This window comes from Budorcas taxicolor, chromosome 20 (assembly GCF_023091745.1).
Source record: "Budorcas taxicolor isolate Tak-1 chromosome 20, Takin1.1, whole genome shotgun sequence".
Taxonomy (NCBI): Eukaryota; Metazoa; Chordata; class Mammalia; order Artiodactyla; family Bovidae; genus Budorcas; species Budorcas taxicolor.
This window is the reverse complement of record NC_068929.1, coordinates 70,903,673-70,919,747: the sequence shown is the minus strand read 5'-3', so window position 1 is coordinate 70,919,747 and position 16,075 is coordinate 70,903,673. Positions and strand designations below refer to the sequence as shown.

The 16,075-nt window shown below is 42.3% G+C and overlaps 1 protein-coding gene across 1 annotated transcript in view; it reads left to right on the top strand.

Moving 5' to 3' along the window:
• Window positions 1-2,146: 2,146 nt before the first annotated feature.
• Window positions 2,147-16,075, top strand: part of ADAMTS16 (ADAM metallopeptidase with thrombospondin type 1 motif 16) — a 171,442-nt gene continuing 157,513 nt past the window's right edge. The window contains exons 1-2 of the mRNA XM_052659111.1: window positions 2,147-2,174; window positions 3,113-3,438. Coding sequence (XP_052515071.1) covers window positions 2,147-2,174; window positions 3,113-3,438 — 354 coding nt within the window. The remainder of the gene's footprint in view (window positions 2,175-3,112; window positions 3,439-16,075) is intronic.

Sequence of the window (16,075 nt, the reverse complement as noted above, 5' to 3'; positions counted from 1 at the left end):
CTACTGGAAAAACTATAGCCTTGACTAGACAGACCTTTGTTGGCAAAGTAATGTCCCTGCTTTTTAATATGCTGTATAGGTTTGCCATAACTTTTCTTCCAAAGAGCAAGCAGCTTTTAATTTCATAGCTGCAGTCACCATCCTCAGTAATTTTGGAATCCAAGGAAGTCATTTCTGTCATTGTTTCCCCATCTTTTTGCCACGAAGTGATTGGACTAGATGCTATGATCTTAGTTTTTTGAATGTTGAGTTTTAAGCCAGCTTTTTCAATCTCCTCTTTCACCTTTAACACGAGGCTCTTTAGTTCCTCTTCTCTTTCTGCCATAAGGGTAGTGTCATCTGCTTATATGAGGTTATTGATAACTTATCCCAACAATCTTGATTCCAGCTTGTGCTTCATCCAGCCCGGCATTTTACATGATGTACTTTGCATAGAATTTAAATAAACAGGATGACAGTATACAGCTTTGACATACTCCTTTCTCAGTTTGGAAGCAGTCTGTTGTTCCATGTCTGGCTCTAGCTGTTGTTTCTTGACCTGCATACAGGTTTCTCAGGAAGTAGGTAAGATGGTCTGGTATTTGCATCTCTTTATGAATTTGCTGCAGTTTATTGTGATCCACACAGTCAAAGGCTTAAGTGTAGTCAATGAAACAGAAGTAGATGTTTTTCTGGAACTCTCTTGCTTTTTCTGTGATCCAACAGATGCTGGCAATTTGATCTCTGGTTCCTCCACCTTTTCTAAATCCAGCTTAAACATCTGGAAGTTCTCAGTTCACATACTGTTGAAACCTGGCTTGGAGAATTTTGAGCATCACTTTACTAGTGTGTGAAATGAGGGCAATTGTGTGGTAGTTTGAGCATTCTTTGGCATTGCCTTTCTTTGGGATTGGAATGAAAATTGGCCTTTTCCAGTCCTGTGGTCACTGCTGTTTTCCAAATTTGCTGGCACATTGAGTGCAGCACTTTCACAGCATCATCTTTTAGGATTTGAAACAGCTCAACTGGAATTCCATCACCTCCACTAGCTTAATTCATAGCAGTGCTTCCTAAGGCCCTCTTAATTTTGTACTCCAGGATGTCTGGCTCTAGGTGAGTCATCACACTATCGTGGTTATCTGGGTCATTAATATCTTTTTTGTATAGTTCTTCTTTACAAAAGGCATTGATCACTGCCTTCCTAAGTGATTAATGAAAAGAAATAAGAGAAAACAATAGAATGGAAAAGACTAGAGAGCTCTTCAAGAAAATTAGAGATACCAAAGGAACATTTCATGCAATGATGGGTACAATAAAGGATAGAAATGGTATGGACCTAACAGAAACAGAAGATATTAAGAAGAGGTGGCAAGAATAAACAGAAGAACCTAGCTAGTACTGTGCACCAAATGACCAAATGCCACTTCTGCAGGACGATGCTTTGTTTTACTTTATGACTCCAGGAAGCGTGTCCAACTCATGCAGAAGGACCAGTTATTAAGCATCAGACTGTCTCCTGAGGACATTTATTGGTGGAGGATCAGGATGAGAATATTAGGATCAAGTCTCGTCCTACATGTGAGAGGCGGCTGCATCCTGAGTTTTTAGGGTGTGAGCCCTATGGTGTAGGTCTAGCCCTCTGGTGCTGGGCCTGACACCCCTTTCAAAGGCGTCTTGGAGGGAATTTGGAGGAGGCCCGATATCTTGCTTGTCTGCTATTTCCTGGTGTTTAGACAAAATGCAGGCTAGGTAGCAAGTCTTCTCCAAAGCTGTGCAGGCCCATTGCTAGTATGCAGATGGAGACACACGCAAGATATGTTTAAATGTTTGCAAGATGTAAATCAAAACAATACATTGGCTAAAACATTTCATAACCTAAGCTTTGACAAATCTACCTTCAGATCTTCCTGGGTGGTGCTAGTGAAAAGGAATCCACCCGCCAGTGCAGGAGACACCAGAGATATGGGCTCAGTCCCTGGGTTGGGAAGATCCCTTGGAGAAGGGAATAGCTACCCTCTCCAGGATTCTTGCCTGGAGAATCCCATGGACAGAGGAGGCTGGTGGACTATAGTCCAGGAGGTCACCGAGAGTTGGACAGGACTGAGCATGCCCGACGTTGGCAAATTCGCCTTCACGTGGTCTAAAAGCCCAGGTTCAAGCTTAGAGCATGGCGGTTCGGGAAGATACGATCCCTGGTGTGAAGCCCACCCCATGTCTGTGCTCCACATTCTGCCCCTCCGCCCAGAAACAACCGCTCCCTGATGTCTCGATGGCAGAGATGATGTGTTAATGGTGGGGATGAAAGGGAGAATTCTGATCTGAGCAATGAAAAATAAGCGATGCCTGTTTTTATCTTTCTGACTTACTTCTTTCTGTATAACAGGCTTTAGGTTCATCCACCTCATGAGAACTGACTCAAATACCTTCCTTTTTATAGCTGAGCAATATTCCATTTTATGTATATACACCATATCTTCTTTATCCATCCGTCTGTTGATGGACATCTAGGTTGCTTCCATATCCTGGCTATTGTAAACAGTGCTGCAGTGAATACCAGGATAGAAGACTCCTCCAGAGAAAGGAATGGCTGCTCACTCCAGTATTCTTGCCTGGAGAATACCATGGACAGAGAAGCCTGGTGGGCTACAGTCCATGGGGTTGCAAAGAGTCGGACATGAGTCTTGTTAACTGGTTTCTGAAAAATTATCAGTATTTTTAAACTAAAATTTCTTATTAGTGGAATGAAGATGTTGCTAAAAGACAATATGACTAAAAGAATGTTTAAAGCTATACAAATGATTACTTATTATAATTATTCTGGTGACCCAAAAAGCCCATACTTGGCTTCATTTGGTCTGTGATCTCTTTCTCCTTAGATGTGTCATGGCAATTTTTGGATTGGTGATATCACATTATAGGCACAGCAGTGACTTCCCCAAAGGCCCCTTTTAAGATTTCCCCTTTAAACTCTGATTTTATGCATTCAGTTTGGATTTGAATGGGTGGAGGTTGACATTTCCACCATCTTTCTTGGTGGGTGAAGATATCATCCAGTGTAAATTATATTTGAAGACTTCCTGATCCTTTTCAGAACTCTGAAATCACTCAGCCTCACATCCTCTCTTGATTTCAGACTATGAGCTGGTGTCTCCCTATGAGGTTGACCACAAGGGCAACTACGTGTCCCACGAAATCGCTCACCCCCAGAGGAGGAAAAGGGCTCTGGCCCAGCTCGGAGTTGACTCTCTGCACCTTCGGCTGAAAGGCTTCAGGCATGACTTCCACCTGGATCTGAAAGCCTCCAGCAAGCTGGTGGCACCTGGATTTCTCATCCAGACTTTGGGAAAGCAGGGCACGAAGTCGGTGCAGGCTTTCCCACCTGAGGATTTCTGTTTTTATCAAGGCTCCTTGCGATCCCACAAAAATTCCTCAGTGGCTCTTTCAACCTGCAAAGGATTGGTGAGTACAGCTCATGCCGCTGGTCATGAAGTGATGGGGACATGGAAAGGGGACAAGTGACAATATTTCCCTTGTACTTCGGATGGTTCTTCCACTATTGCAGTACAGACTTCTTTGATTTGTCAAAGCAGGAGGAAAACCTGCCAAATGGTACTTTCTAAAATGTTTTCCCTGCTTGGAAGCAGCGTGAAGGTCCTGACTTCTGTCATTGTTATTCTGCAGTGAGTGAGGCAGAGCACTGCAGCCTGAAAACTGTACGTAAGAACTTATGGCCAAGTCTGAAGGCTGTGACTTCTTCAGGGTTATTGGTTCTGACTTATCGGTTCCTTAAACATGTTTGTCACTTCCTAGCACTGGAGGATTGTCTTAACTTTGAATAGAATAATGGTAATCAACTGATTGGCCATGTGGGTTATTTGATCTAGTGCTTGAAAATGCCTTATTTCTGTCATCCTGATGTTGGTGACATATTTATGGATTTGAACATTCATTTCAAACATAGTGATGAGTCCATGGCAGGGCAGTGTTGGTCTTACTGGGCTAGTGATGTTATTGGTGTTTTCTTCTTGTCCTTAATATCCGAACTGAAATGAAACATTCGCTCAGTCATGTCTGACTCTGCAACCCCATGGACCGTCTGCCAGCCTCCACTGTCCATGAAATTCTCCAGGCAAGAATATTGGAGTGGGTAGCCATTCCCTTCTCCAGGAGTTCTTTCCGACCCAGGAGCTGAACATGGGTGTCCTGCTTTGCAGGCAGATTCTTTACCATCTGAGCCACCAGGGAAGCCTACTATTTAACTAGCCATTAAACATCTTCGATACTGCAGGTGGTCCTCTTTGTGTAAAACCCAGAGTTTGGGGCATCAGGTCAACTTGTAAAGGTACCTGAATCCCTCAGGGTGACCTAAGCTGAAATCTTAATGGCTTGTCTTTTACTTTTCTTAAAATATTTCCGTTTTAGAAGACAAAAGCTTAGAAGATGCTTGAATTCTTGGACAAAAGCTAATTAGTCAGACACAGATGAGGGAAACATGATGTAAGTAGCAAGCTGAAAAAAATGTAGGGTCAAAGCAATAAGGTCTTGATCGTGTTTGGCGACCAGATTTTTGAACATTTATTACATCTCCAGAAAATCATCTCAGTCTGTCTTATTCCTTTCCCTGTTTGGAAAGAGAATTCAGACTCTGCATCTCGTAAGGATTTTGTGCGCGTGTACATGAATGCTAGATGCTGAAGGGGCATTCAAAACTAATTCCTTGAAATACTAAATATGTGAAAATGCTATGTCCTGTGAATTTTTTTTTAATATATATTAGCATTCTGCTTTTTAGGGAGAATTTGGTATGGTCTGGGCTCATGTCTACTATCTTTGGAAAGGCTTTTGGTTTGGGAATGGATACAGTGGGGGATTGTCAAGGGTAGGATGGTGATGACTTGGCACACTGTTCAGCATGAAGATGGTGTGGTCAGGTTCTTCCATTGTTCTCTTGAGAAGCATAAGTGAAAGTGAATTAGCTCAGTCTCGTCCAACTCTGTGCTATCCTGTGGACTGTAGCCTACCAGGCTCCTCCTTCCATTGGATTCTCCAGGCAAGAATAGTGGAGTGGATTGCCATTTCCTTCTCCAGGGGATCTTCCCAACCCAGGGATCAAACCTGGGTCTCCCGCATTGCAGGCAGAAGCATAGATCTTCCTTAATGAAAGAGCTATAACTCTTCATATAAGGCTCCAAAGGAAGATTCCTTGGCTTTCTTCAACAAAGGCTCAGACCAGACACGGGAGCCATCTTTGTGGTGAGGAGGTGCGCCGTGCCCTTCACAGCACCCTTGAGTTTGTTTGTGGAGGCTGAGTAAGGCACTTGCTCCCTACTAACCCAGCAGGGGTGCAGGCTCATGAATGCCCTGGGTCCCATGAGCCAAGGCTTTTCCATGATGGCTGAGCTATGCCCTGGAATCTGTCCCATGAATAGAGTTGGTTGGCAGCAGCTTGAGATTTCTGGCTCTCTTTGAACTCAATGGGAGTGAACACCAAAAGCTGTAAATGACAACTGCATGAAAGATAGTGAAAGGAACAGAAAAAGACTCCTCTGCATAATAAACGTTGGAATTTAATATTTTGGTGACTGGAATAGAAAGCTGTGTGCTTTCACTATTAATCTTCCAAATACCTTGATTCCAACTAAAGTGATATTTTGTCCATAGAGGGTCACTGCATACATGACTTCAATTCAACTTATGAGTGTGCCTTTCAGGGGCATTTACCATATGATAGGACAAATCAAAGGCATTATAAGGAAAAACAGGAGGGTTATGAAGTCCTCTATCTTTAGCCAGATAATAAAATTATTGAATGGAGATGCCCCACGAATCGCTGCCAAGTCTGTGACTTCCTTCCTTGATTGATGGTTACCCCATCCCTCCTCTTCCAAACCTGTTAACACATGAAGAAAAATAGCATACCTTTTATATTACATGATGCTGCCTTTTTTTGTTACTGTTATTCTTGGTTCTTTCAGGTTCTAATTAAAGGTCCAAGTGGATATCAGTTAAGCCCTTTCTTACTGGGTTTCTAGATAATGCAGTGATCTGATGGGAGTCAGGAGTGTGGTTCTGATTTATAGTAAGTACATATTCTTAAAGAAGAAAGACAAAATCAAAATGAACATTTTGTTTGTAATTGTCTGTGAATACTGAATGTGCTTCAGAAGTGTGCCTTGCCAGAGCCTATCAGAGTTGGGTCCAAGGAGTGCATTGTCTGAAGAGAGAAGCAGGGGGTAGTTAATTTGCTGCAGAGTGATAAAATAAAGACAGATGTGGGTGTTAGGAGAACTTAAATGAAGACTCCTCGCTCTAAGCAGTGAGGGGCAGCAGTGCCAGAGTAGTCCTCTGGGGGAAATATTGTGCAAGCCGAATCCTTATTGTAGAATTGGAGTGTGATGCTCGTGAATGGAGGGGTCACAAGCAGTCTCAGGGAAGATCATGAACATCGGTCGAGCTCATGGGTCCTTAGTAACACCGTCTATGAGTATTTGGAATTAATATTTGTATATGAAGGCCAAGTATAGTAAACTGAACAAGATCTGGAAGCCCTAAAATGACTTCTAGAGTCATTCTGGTGTTGCCAAGAGTATATTGACTCATTTTGCTGAATAAGGTTAATAAAAAATAGTATCTGCTGTGCTTACATCTCTACCAAAATGACATCAGAAAGCTGTTCTGATTACTGATCACAAGCACATAGATGTGTGCCGCACAGTAGGCGCTCTTCAGTACTTGCTAAACAGTGGATAGAATTATGGGGCTAATTCCACTGTAGGAAACAGTGATGACCATGCCAGTAGAGAAGGAACAGCAGTAACTTACTGACTGTTATTTGCCAAAGACTTGCCTAATAGCTTCCCATTTAGTATCTCACTTGACCCAATGATAACTCTAAGAGATAGGTACTATTTTAAAGAGCTTTATTAATATATAATTTATATGTCAACAGAGTTTCACCCCTTGAAAATGTATAATTTGATGTTTGTTTGTTTTTTTTTAGTATATTCCGTGACTTGTGCAAACATCACTACAATCTGAGACATTTACATCATCCCAAAAAGAAACTCTGTGTAGTCCAGTCCCTCTCATTTCTCTGAAACCTTCATCAGTCAGTCGTAGGCACCAATTAGTGTAACACTCCGTGTCTATAGATTGGCCTGCTCTGGACATTTCTGATAAATGGAGGCTAAGATATGTGGTCTTTTGTGACTAGCTTCTTTCATTTAGTATACAACATTCAAGACTCATCCATGTTTTAACGTGTTTAAAGGCTTCATTATTTTTATTGGTAAATAATCCTTTGTGTACATACACCACTGTTTATTTTGGTGTCTATCAGTTGATAGGCATTGTTTGTATTTTCTTTGGTTATGTGAATGGTGTTGCTATAAACATTTGTATACAAGCTTTTGTGTAGACGTAAGTTTTCATTTCTCTCGAGTATGAATTTCTCCTGGAAATGCAATTGCTAGATCAAATGGGAATTCTGTGCTTACTATTTATCAGATTCTGAACCATTTTTCGCAGTAGCTGCACCATTTTGCATCTGTCCAGCAATGTATAAGTGTTCCAGTTTCTCCACATTCTGGAAAACGTCTGTTCTTGTCCATCTCTTCTTCTTAGAGGCATCCGAGTGGCTGTGAAGCGGTGTCTTGCTCTGGATTTGATTTGCTGGGTGGAGATGATCGGTTGGCGGTTTCTTTTGGTTTTCGTTGTTTGTTGTGTGTTTCTCCGTCGGCATTTGCATATTCCATTCTGCTGCCATCTGGCATTGTTTCTGTTAAGAAGTCTTCTGTTTATCTCACTGTAGTTTTGTTTTTGATAAAGCATTGGGGTTTTTGCTCTTGTTGCTGCTCTCAATGGGTCTTTGTCTTTCAACATTATTACTGTGCTGTGTATAGATGGGTGTATGGTTGAGTTTATCCTTCTCAGAATTATATGAGCTCCCTGAATATTCATATTAATATTTTCCCTCAATTTGAAAAGTATTTGACCACTCTTTCCTCAACTATGTTTTTCTTCTCCTTTCTTTGGTACTTTCATACTCTTGCTCTTCATATATTGGTGTGTTTAATGAAGTAGCACTTTTCTCTGAGGTTCCACTCATTTTTCTTCATTCATTTTCCTCTGTGCTCCTCAGATGTGTAATCTTGATTGATCAATCACCAAGCTTGCTGATTCTCTGCTAGCAGTTCAAATCTATTATTAAGCTTCTGTAGTAAATTTTTTATTTGGAGAGTACACTTTTCAACTTCAATTTGGTTCTTTTTATAATTTCTCTTATTCTGTATTTTATGAGATGTTTCTATTAGGCCTTGCTTTAACACTTTGGACATGGTTTCCTTTGGTTCTTTAAACATATTTGTAACAGTGGCTTTGGAGTGTGTGTTTGTCTGCTAAGTTAAACACCTAGATCCCCTTAGAAGCAGTTTCCATTTCTTCTTTCTTTTTCTGTATATGGGTCACACTTTTCTGTTTCTTTTTGTGTCTCATAATTTCTTTGCTGAATACTGAGCATTATAGATAACATATCTTAGCAACTCTCGATACTCTGAGACTGACCATATGCCACCACTCAAGTGATCGTTGCTGTTGCTTCCTTTCTTGCTTGTTTAGTGACTAGATCAGTGAAGTCTGTTTTCTTTGCAACATGCAGCCTGCAGTGGGGCCTCTCAGACAGTGCAGAGTTAAGGGATGTGCACAATCTTTCTGAAGCCTGTGCTCATCTGCCTCTGTTGGTATCACACCCAGCTCTTAGCCTACATTAACTGCTAGGTGATCTTTTTGCATTCTGTTTAACAGCATGCTTGGTCTTGAATTGCTCCACAGTCTAATTTGCTTATAGAAGAGCTTTGCAGGACTAGGATGTGGCCAGTTACTGAGATCACTCCAGCAGCAGGAAGAATCTTCTTGTCTTTCTCCCTGAATCTCTCTGCTAAACTGCCAGCTGGGGCACTGTTTCGTTTCTTGGTATGTGTGTCGTGGAGCAAGCAGCTTTCTCTTAATTGCATGCAACAAGAATACCCATTATTTTGTATAATGCTGTTAGGCATAACTTGCACAGTCTGTTCCAAATAGAATCATTCCTTTAACGTGAGCTTCTTGTTCATAGAACTTGTTTTTCCTCCTGGGAAAAATCTGTGTGCCTGTAAAGGAGCTGGAACTGATACACACTTCTCCTTCCAAAGTGACACCTCTGTCTCTGAGTGGAGCTCTGGGTGCTAATAGTAGCTCCTGGTTGTCTCAGCTTTGGTTCCGAGCATGAAACCCCTACTTTACAAAGGTTCCAGGTTGGAGGTGTTCCAGGATCTGTTATTCTCAGCCTGCTGAGCCTGGCATAGAGCTTCCATCCTGTCATCAGGAGTTTCTTCAGTTCAGTTGCTAAGTCATGTCCAAGTCTTTGCAACCCCATGGAGTGCAGCACACCAGGCTTCCCTGCCTATCACCAAATCTCAAGGAGTGGTGGGGCTGGCTTAGCAGAAGGCAAATCAGCTTGCATACCCATGCCTGTCCTTAATAGAGTTTCTGCAATATAGAACTGTGGTGGGGGTGGGGGGTCTCCCTAGCATTCCAGAGGTTAAGATTTCCCACTTATAATACAAAGGATAGAGATTTGATCCCTGGTTGAGAAATTAAGACTACACATGCCATGTGGTATGGCCAAAAATATATTTATACTTGTAAATACACACACACACTCACATTGTTGTTGCTGTTCAGCCACTCAGTTGTGTCCAACTCCTTGCTCCCATGGATTGCAGCATGCCAGGCCTCCCTGTCCCTGCCATCTCCAAGGGCTTGCTCAAACTCATGTCCAGTGAGTCAGTGAGATCATCCAACCATCTCAACCTCTCTTATACCCTTCTCCTGCCTTCAATCTTTCCCAGCATCAGGGTCTTTTCAAATGAGTTAGGTCTTCACATCAGGTGGCCAAAGGATTGGAGATTCAGCTTCAGCATCAGGCCTTCCAGTGAGTATTCAGAGTTGATTTCCTTTGAAATTGGCTGGTTTGATCTCCTTGCTGTCTAAGGTACTCACAAGAGTCTTCTCAAACACCACAATTCAAAAGCATCAATTCTTTGGTGTTCAGTTTTCCTTATGGCCAAGCTCTCACATCCATACATGACTACTGGAAAAACCATAGCTTTGACTATACAGATCTTTGTTGGCAAAGTAATATCTCTGCTTTTTAATATGCTGTCTAGGTATGGCATAGCTTTTCTTCCAAGGAGCAAGGTTTTGTTTGTGCCCACCAAGTCACTGATGCTGGGAAAGATTAAAGGTGGGAGGAGAAGGGGAATACAGAGGATGAGATGATTGTATGGCATCACCAAATCAATGGACATGAGCTTGGGTAAAATCCAGGAGTTGGTGATGGACAGGGAGGCCTGGCATGCTGTAGTCCATGGGGTCACAAAGAGTCAGACACGACTGAGTGACTGAACTGAGCTGACTGAACCAAGAGTCTGTTTTCCCAGTCCTGTTGGAGCTCTGTAATTAAATCCCCTTGGCCTTCAAAGTCACATTCCCTGGGGGTTCTCACTCCCTTTGATGGATCCCCAGGTTGGGAAATGTGTTGTGGGCCCTTGAACTTTTGCAGCATTGCAGAACTTCTTTGGTATAATTGTTCTCCAGTTTGTGGGTTGTCTGCCTGGTGGCTATGGTGGGGCTCATATGCTGCGCCTCTGAGGTCTGCTGCAGCCAGAGCCCCTGTCGTGGGGGCAGGGCACTGCTGGCACGTGCCTCTGACGGAAACACTCAAACATTCCTCAAAGGCAGGTCTGGCTCAGTCTCTGTGGGGTCCCTGGGTCCTGGTGGGCACAAGGTTTTGTTTGAGCCTTCTGAGTATCTCTGGCGGGTATAGGGTTTGATTCTAAATGCAACCTCACCCCTCCTAATGTCTTTTTGGGGCTTCTCCTTGCCCTTGGACATGGGATATCATACCAAGGGGATAAGAGGTGTTGGTGCCTTGTGTCTCCTGACTTTAAAATATAGCCCTAGAGTGGGTGTTAGGGCCATAGGGAGCATGGTCACATTGAGCAGGGGAAAAGGGAATATGTGACTAGACCATGGGCTCAAATACAACCAAATTTTATCATTCTTTTACAGACTTACTACATTTAATTCAATAGATGATTTCCCACTCTTTATAAAAATATATTTATTTATTTTACTTATTTGGCTGTACTGGGTCTTAGTTGTGGCACTTGGGATCTTTGATCTTTGTTGTGGCATTCAGACTCTTAGCTGTGGCATGTGGGACCTAGTTCCCTGACCAGGGATCGAACCCAGGCCTCTCACATTGGGAGCATGGAATCTTAGCCACTAGACCATCAGGGAAGCCCTTCACTTTTTTTTTTTTTAATTTTATTTAAGTATGAGAGAGGTGAATCATAAGCTTTGGGTGAACACACACGTGCTACTATACACATATAAGATAGGTAATCAACAAGGACCTACTGTGTAGTACAGGGAATTCTACTCTGTAGTCCGTGATAATCTATATGAGAAAAGATTTTCCACTTTTTATGCCCTTAGGACAATTTCTAGAGACTTTCAATGATGTGTGTGTGTGTGTGTGTGTGTGTGTGTGTGTGTTATTTTCACCAGGCAAATGGTTGTCTTACTTGAGAGAGAATCTTCTGCATTCCTTACACAGCCATTCTCGAAGTCAGCCTCTGTTGGATGCTATTATGAACATATTTTGCAAAGCACTGCCCAAAGCTATTTTGTTATCGCCGTTCTACAGATGACTCCCAAGGTAATTCTTGAAAGAGTGGGATTTTGACCTAAGCTGAGTGACTCCAGAGCAGCACTTGAACTCACAGGACCGTCTTGCTTCCCCTGATCGTGAGGTCATTGTTGCACCATAGGGACCCACAAGGCTGTTTATGTGGATTCCATTGCATCATCCTTGAATACGCTGAAGTGTAAGCATGCTCTTCTTTGGTTTCCACCCCAAGGCCACCTTCCTCGGTATCAAGCCCTCTCAGAATTTAGCGGGTGATGTGTAATATATTAGGCCCTTATATTTAAAAACATGGATTCATTCCACAATTATTTACTTGTAGGTTTTTTAAATACCAGACTGTGGATCCTTGAAGAGATATTGTTTTATTCACCTTTGTTTTTCCAAAGTTCCTGTTAACACTGAGTTCCCTTTTTTATTGCAATGAATGATTGTATTTCACATTCACAAACAAAAATATTTCATCTTCTCAACCTCTATTTTGAGATATGAATAAATATAAAATTCATATTGTAATACATTTTGTATGATTTCCTTTAGTGATGAATGTCAAATAATCTAAATTTTCTTTTTCTTTTGAAGTACTGTATTTTTAGAAATGGTCTAATCAATAAGATTTCTGACAGGCTATTTTTAGAAACTCCCATTGTCAATACTTTAAATGAGCTTTCTTTGGAACTATCTTCTGTTGCATATAACAGAATTAGATTTTCTCAAAGGGTCTTATGCCAGTCCTATGCTTGGATTGTGCTCAGTCACCATGTCATGTCTGACTCTGTGACCCCATGGACCATCGCCTGCCAGGCTCCTCTGTCCATGGGATTCTCCAGGAGTGGACTGCCATGCCCTCCTCCAGGCGATCTTCCCGACCCAGGGATTGAACCTGTCTCATGCACTGCAGGTGGATTCTTTACTGCTGAGCCACCAGGGAAACATATACTTGGGTTAATACTTTAAAAAAAGATATTAAATCTGTCATTGGTCCTTGGCACAAAATCTGGAAGAATTTTAGCTCCTCTTGTGTAGTTTGTTAAGGTGTTAATGCATAGGATACATACAACTGCTCCTAAAATCTAATTATTTTCTTGTTTTCAGTAGTATTGCAAACCTTGTAAATGCCACAGTTCTTAGTTCAGTTTTCAAATTCCCTCACTTGGTTGGAGACTTACTTGGGGCCCTTGTTTGAACTGTATGATGTTTCATTTCCAGACACAAACTCCAGGGATTCTCTGGAAAACCTAGTCATTGAGGGTTTTCCTAATGCACCCAATAAATCCTAGGAACTGTCTGAAATGTTGCCAAATTTGTAACTGACTTTGAAAAATGTTCTTGAGCCAGGAAAGTAAAACAGGAGCAGAAAGGGAGGACCAACACAAGAGATGGTTAGCAAAGCTAATATGAATTTTAAAAGAAAAATGTCACTATCTGAGAAGACCAGTGATGGCATACCAGTTGAAAATAGGTCAGCCTTAGGAAGCATGTAGGAAAATTGTACAGAAAATAAAGTTTTTGGGTGAAGTAGACCTGAGTATTGATTATTAGGAGATTTAAAAAGTGGGTATGGGGAACTTAATGTACTGAATCATTACATAAACTCTGCTAATTACTTAAGATTAAATATAATGCAAATATTTAAATTGACAGAATGGAATGTATGTTATTATTAGAACAAGGTCAGAGTAACTCTTGGGCTCCCCTTGTGGCTCATAAGGCAAAGAATCTGCCTGCAATGCAGGAGACCCAGGTTCGAACCCTGGGTCTGGAAGATCCCCTGGAGAAGGAAATGGCAACACACTCCAGTGTTCTTGCCTGGAGAATCCCATGGACAGAGGAGCCTGGTGGGCTACAGTCCATGGGGTGGCAGAGAGTCAGTCGGACATGACTGAGTGAGTAACAATAAAGTAACACTTGTAATATACTTGATGTGGGGCTTCCCAGGTGGTGCTAGTGGTAAAGAATTCACCTGCCAATTCAGGAGACACAAGAAATGTGGGTTCGATCCCTGGGTCAGGAATATCCCCTGGAGCAGGAAATGGCAACCCACTCCAGTATTCTTGCCTAGAAAACTCCATGGACAGAGGAGCCTGGCAGGCTACAATCCACGTGATCACAAAATAGTCGAGCACAGCTGAGCAACTGAACACGCATATACTTGATGTGACCAGATTTTTCTATTAGGTTACCATTCATTGTAAACAAACCAAAAAAATGAGATGATTGGAGAAATTTAAGTATAAAACTTTGATTGTATTCCATTTCCTTTACTTTTCAAGTGATGAACCTGAGATTCAAAGAGAGTAAATGACTTGGTCAATATTATAAAGGCAGGTAAGGTTTAGGAAGGTCTAGGATGTTTGTCTCTAGATTCTCCATCCAGGGATGTTTTCACTGTAATAGAATTGGATGCTATTAGTTTTCATTACAAGGAAGAGTCAATTGAAGACTTTCTATGTTGGAATATATGCCAGAGATGTTGAAGCGAGTGATCTTTGTTCTGGAGACCTGGGGCCAGTAGCATGGGGACAGGACAGAGTGGGATGCTCAGTTCTGGTTAGTGTTTGGTACTCCTGATGTCCTTTTGTTGGAAGTAAGTGCCTCCCCTGTATGGCAGCTCCCAAATAGGCACTCTCTGTGGCCAATACAATATTTACTGTGAGGATCACTGGAATGGTGCTCATCTCCACAACCAGCATGACCAGGATTTTCTACGAGGCAAAGTTCAACCTGAGAACAGCCTTATGATCCCCTGGAGGAGCAAAGATGTGATCCCTCTAAGGGATTATTCATGTCTGGGATTTTCCAAAGGACCTGAAACCTACTTTTTAGAGAGTGACTATTTCAGAGAAAGTCCAGGCTAGAGAGAATATAAAAAGGAGGTCAGACAAAGGCAAGATCTTTAAAGTATGATCCTGTCTTGCCTGAGGTTTGACCAGAGCAGTCTGATTGTACTTGCATAATTCACATGTAGCATTTTTCTTCTTAAATATCACTTTCAACGAAAGGACCTCCCTGATCCACCCCACCACCACCACCACCACCATCTAAAATTTCCTATTCTTCTCCTTTCACATGTACTTCCTATCCCCTTCCCAGATTTATTTTTCTACTCAGATTTATCATTATCATTATTAATTATAGCCTGGTTAGGGGACAAAAACCACATAAACTAATTGAAAAGAGAGAATTAATACAGTGCATTAATTGGATATTAAAAACTGAAAACAGAAAAGGAAAATACCCAGACACATAGCATAGCAAGTGCAGGAAGCAGCCACTGGATCTCAAGTTGAGGGACTGAGGAAGAAGTTCAGTTCAGTCGCTCAGTCGTGTCAGACTCTGTGACCCCATGAATCGCAGCATGCCAGGCCTCCCTGTCCATCACCAACTCCTGGAGTTCACTCAAACTCACGTCCAACAAGTCAGTGACACCATCCAACCATCTCATCCTCTGTCATCCCCTTTTCCTCCTGCCCCCAATCCCCCCCCCCCCCCCCCCCCCGCCAACCCCCAGCATCAGAGTCTTTTCCAATGAGTCAACTCTTTGCATGAGGTGGCCAAAGTACTGGACTTTCAGCTTTAGCATCATCCCTTCCAAAGAAATCCCAGGGTTGATCTCCTTCAGAATGGACTGGTTGGATCTCCTTGCAGTCCAAGGGACTCTCAAGAGTCTTCTCCAACACCACAGGTCAAAAGCATCAATTCTTCAGTGTCCAGCTTTCTTCACAGTCCAACTCTCACATCCATACATGACCACTGGGAAAACCATAGCCTTGACTAGACGGACCTTAGTCGGCAAAGTAATGTCTCTGCTTTTGAATATACTATCTAGGTTGGTCATAACTTTTCTTCCAAGGAGTAAGTGTCTTTTAATTTCATGGCTGCAATCACCATCTCCAGTGATTTTGGAGCCCTGAAAAATAAAGTCTGACACTGTTTCCACTGTTTCCCCATCTATTTCCCATAAAGTGATGGGACCGGATGCCATGATCTTCGTTTTCTGAATGTTGAGCTTTAGGCCAACTTTTTCACTCTCCTCTTTCACTTTCATCAAGAGGCTTTTTAGTTCCTCTTCACTTTCTGCCATAAGGGTGGTGTCATCTGCATATCTGGGGAAGAAGTTAGGATCATTAAAATTTAGATGCTTGGAGCTGGGCTCAAACCCCTGAGCAGGACGTGGCCCACTACTGCCAGGACTGGGAGGGGTCACCTTCCAGCTGGGTTTGTAAGTCACCTGTACATTGCTGTAAGCTGCTGTTATTGCCAATTACTAGAATCAACTGCCACTGCCAGGATGAAGCCAAGCTGACAGGAACAGGAAGCAGACAGGAAGTCCATGTTGGGCAGATA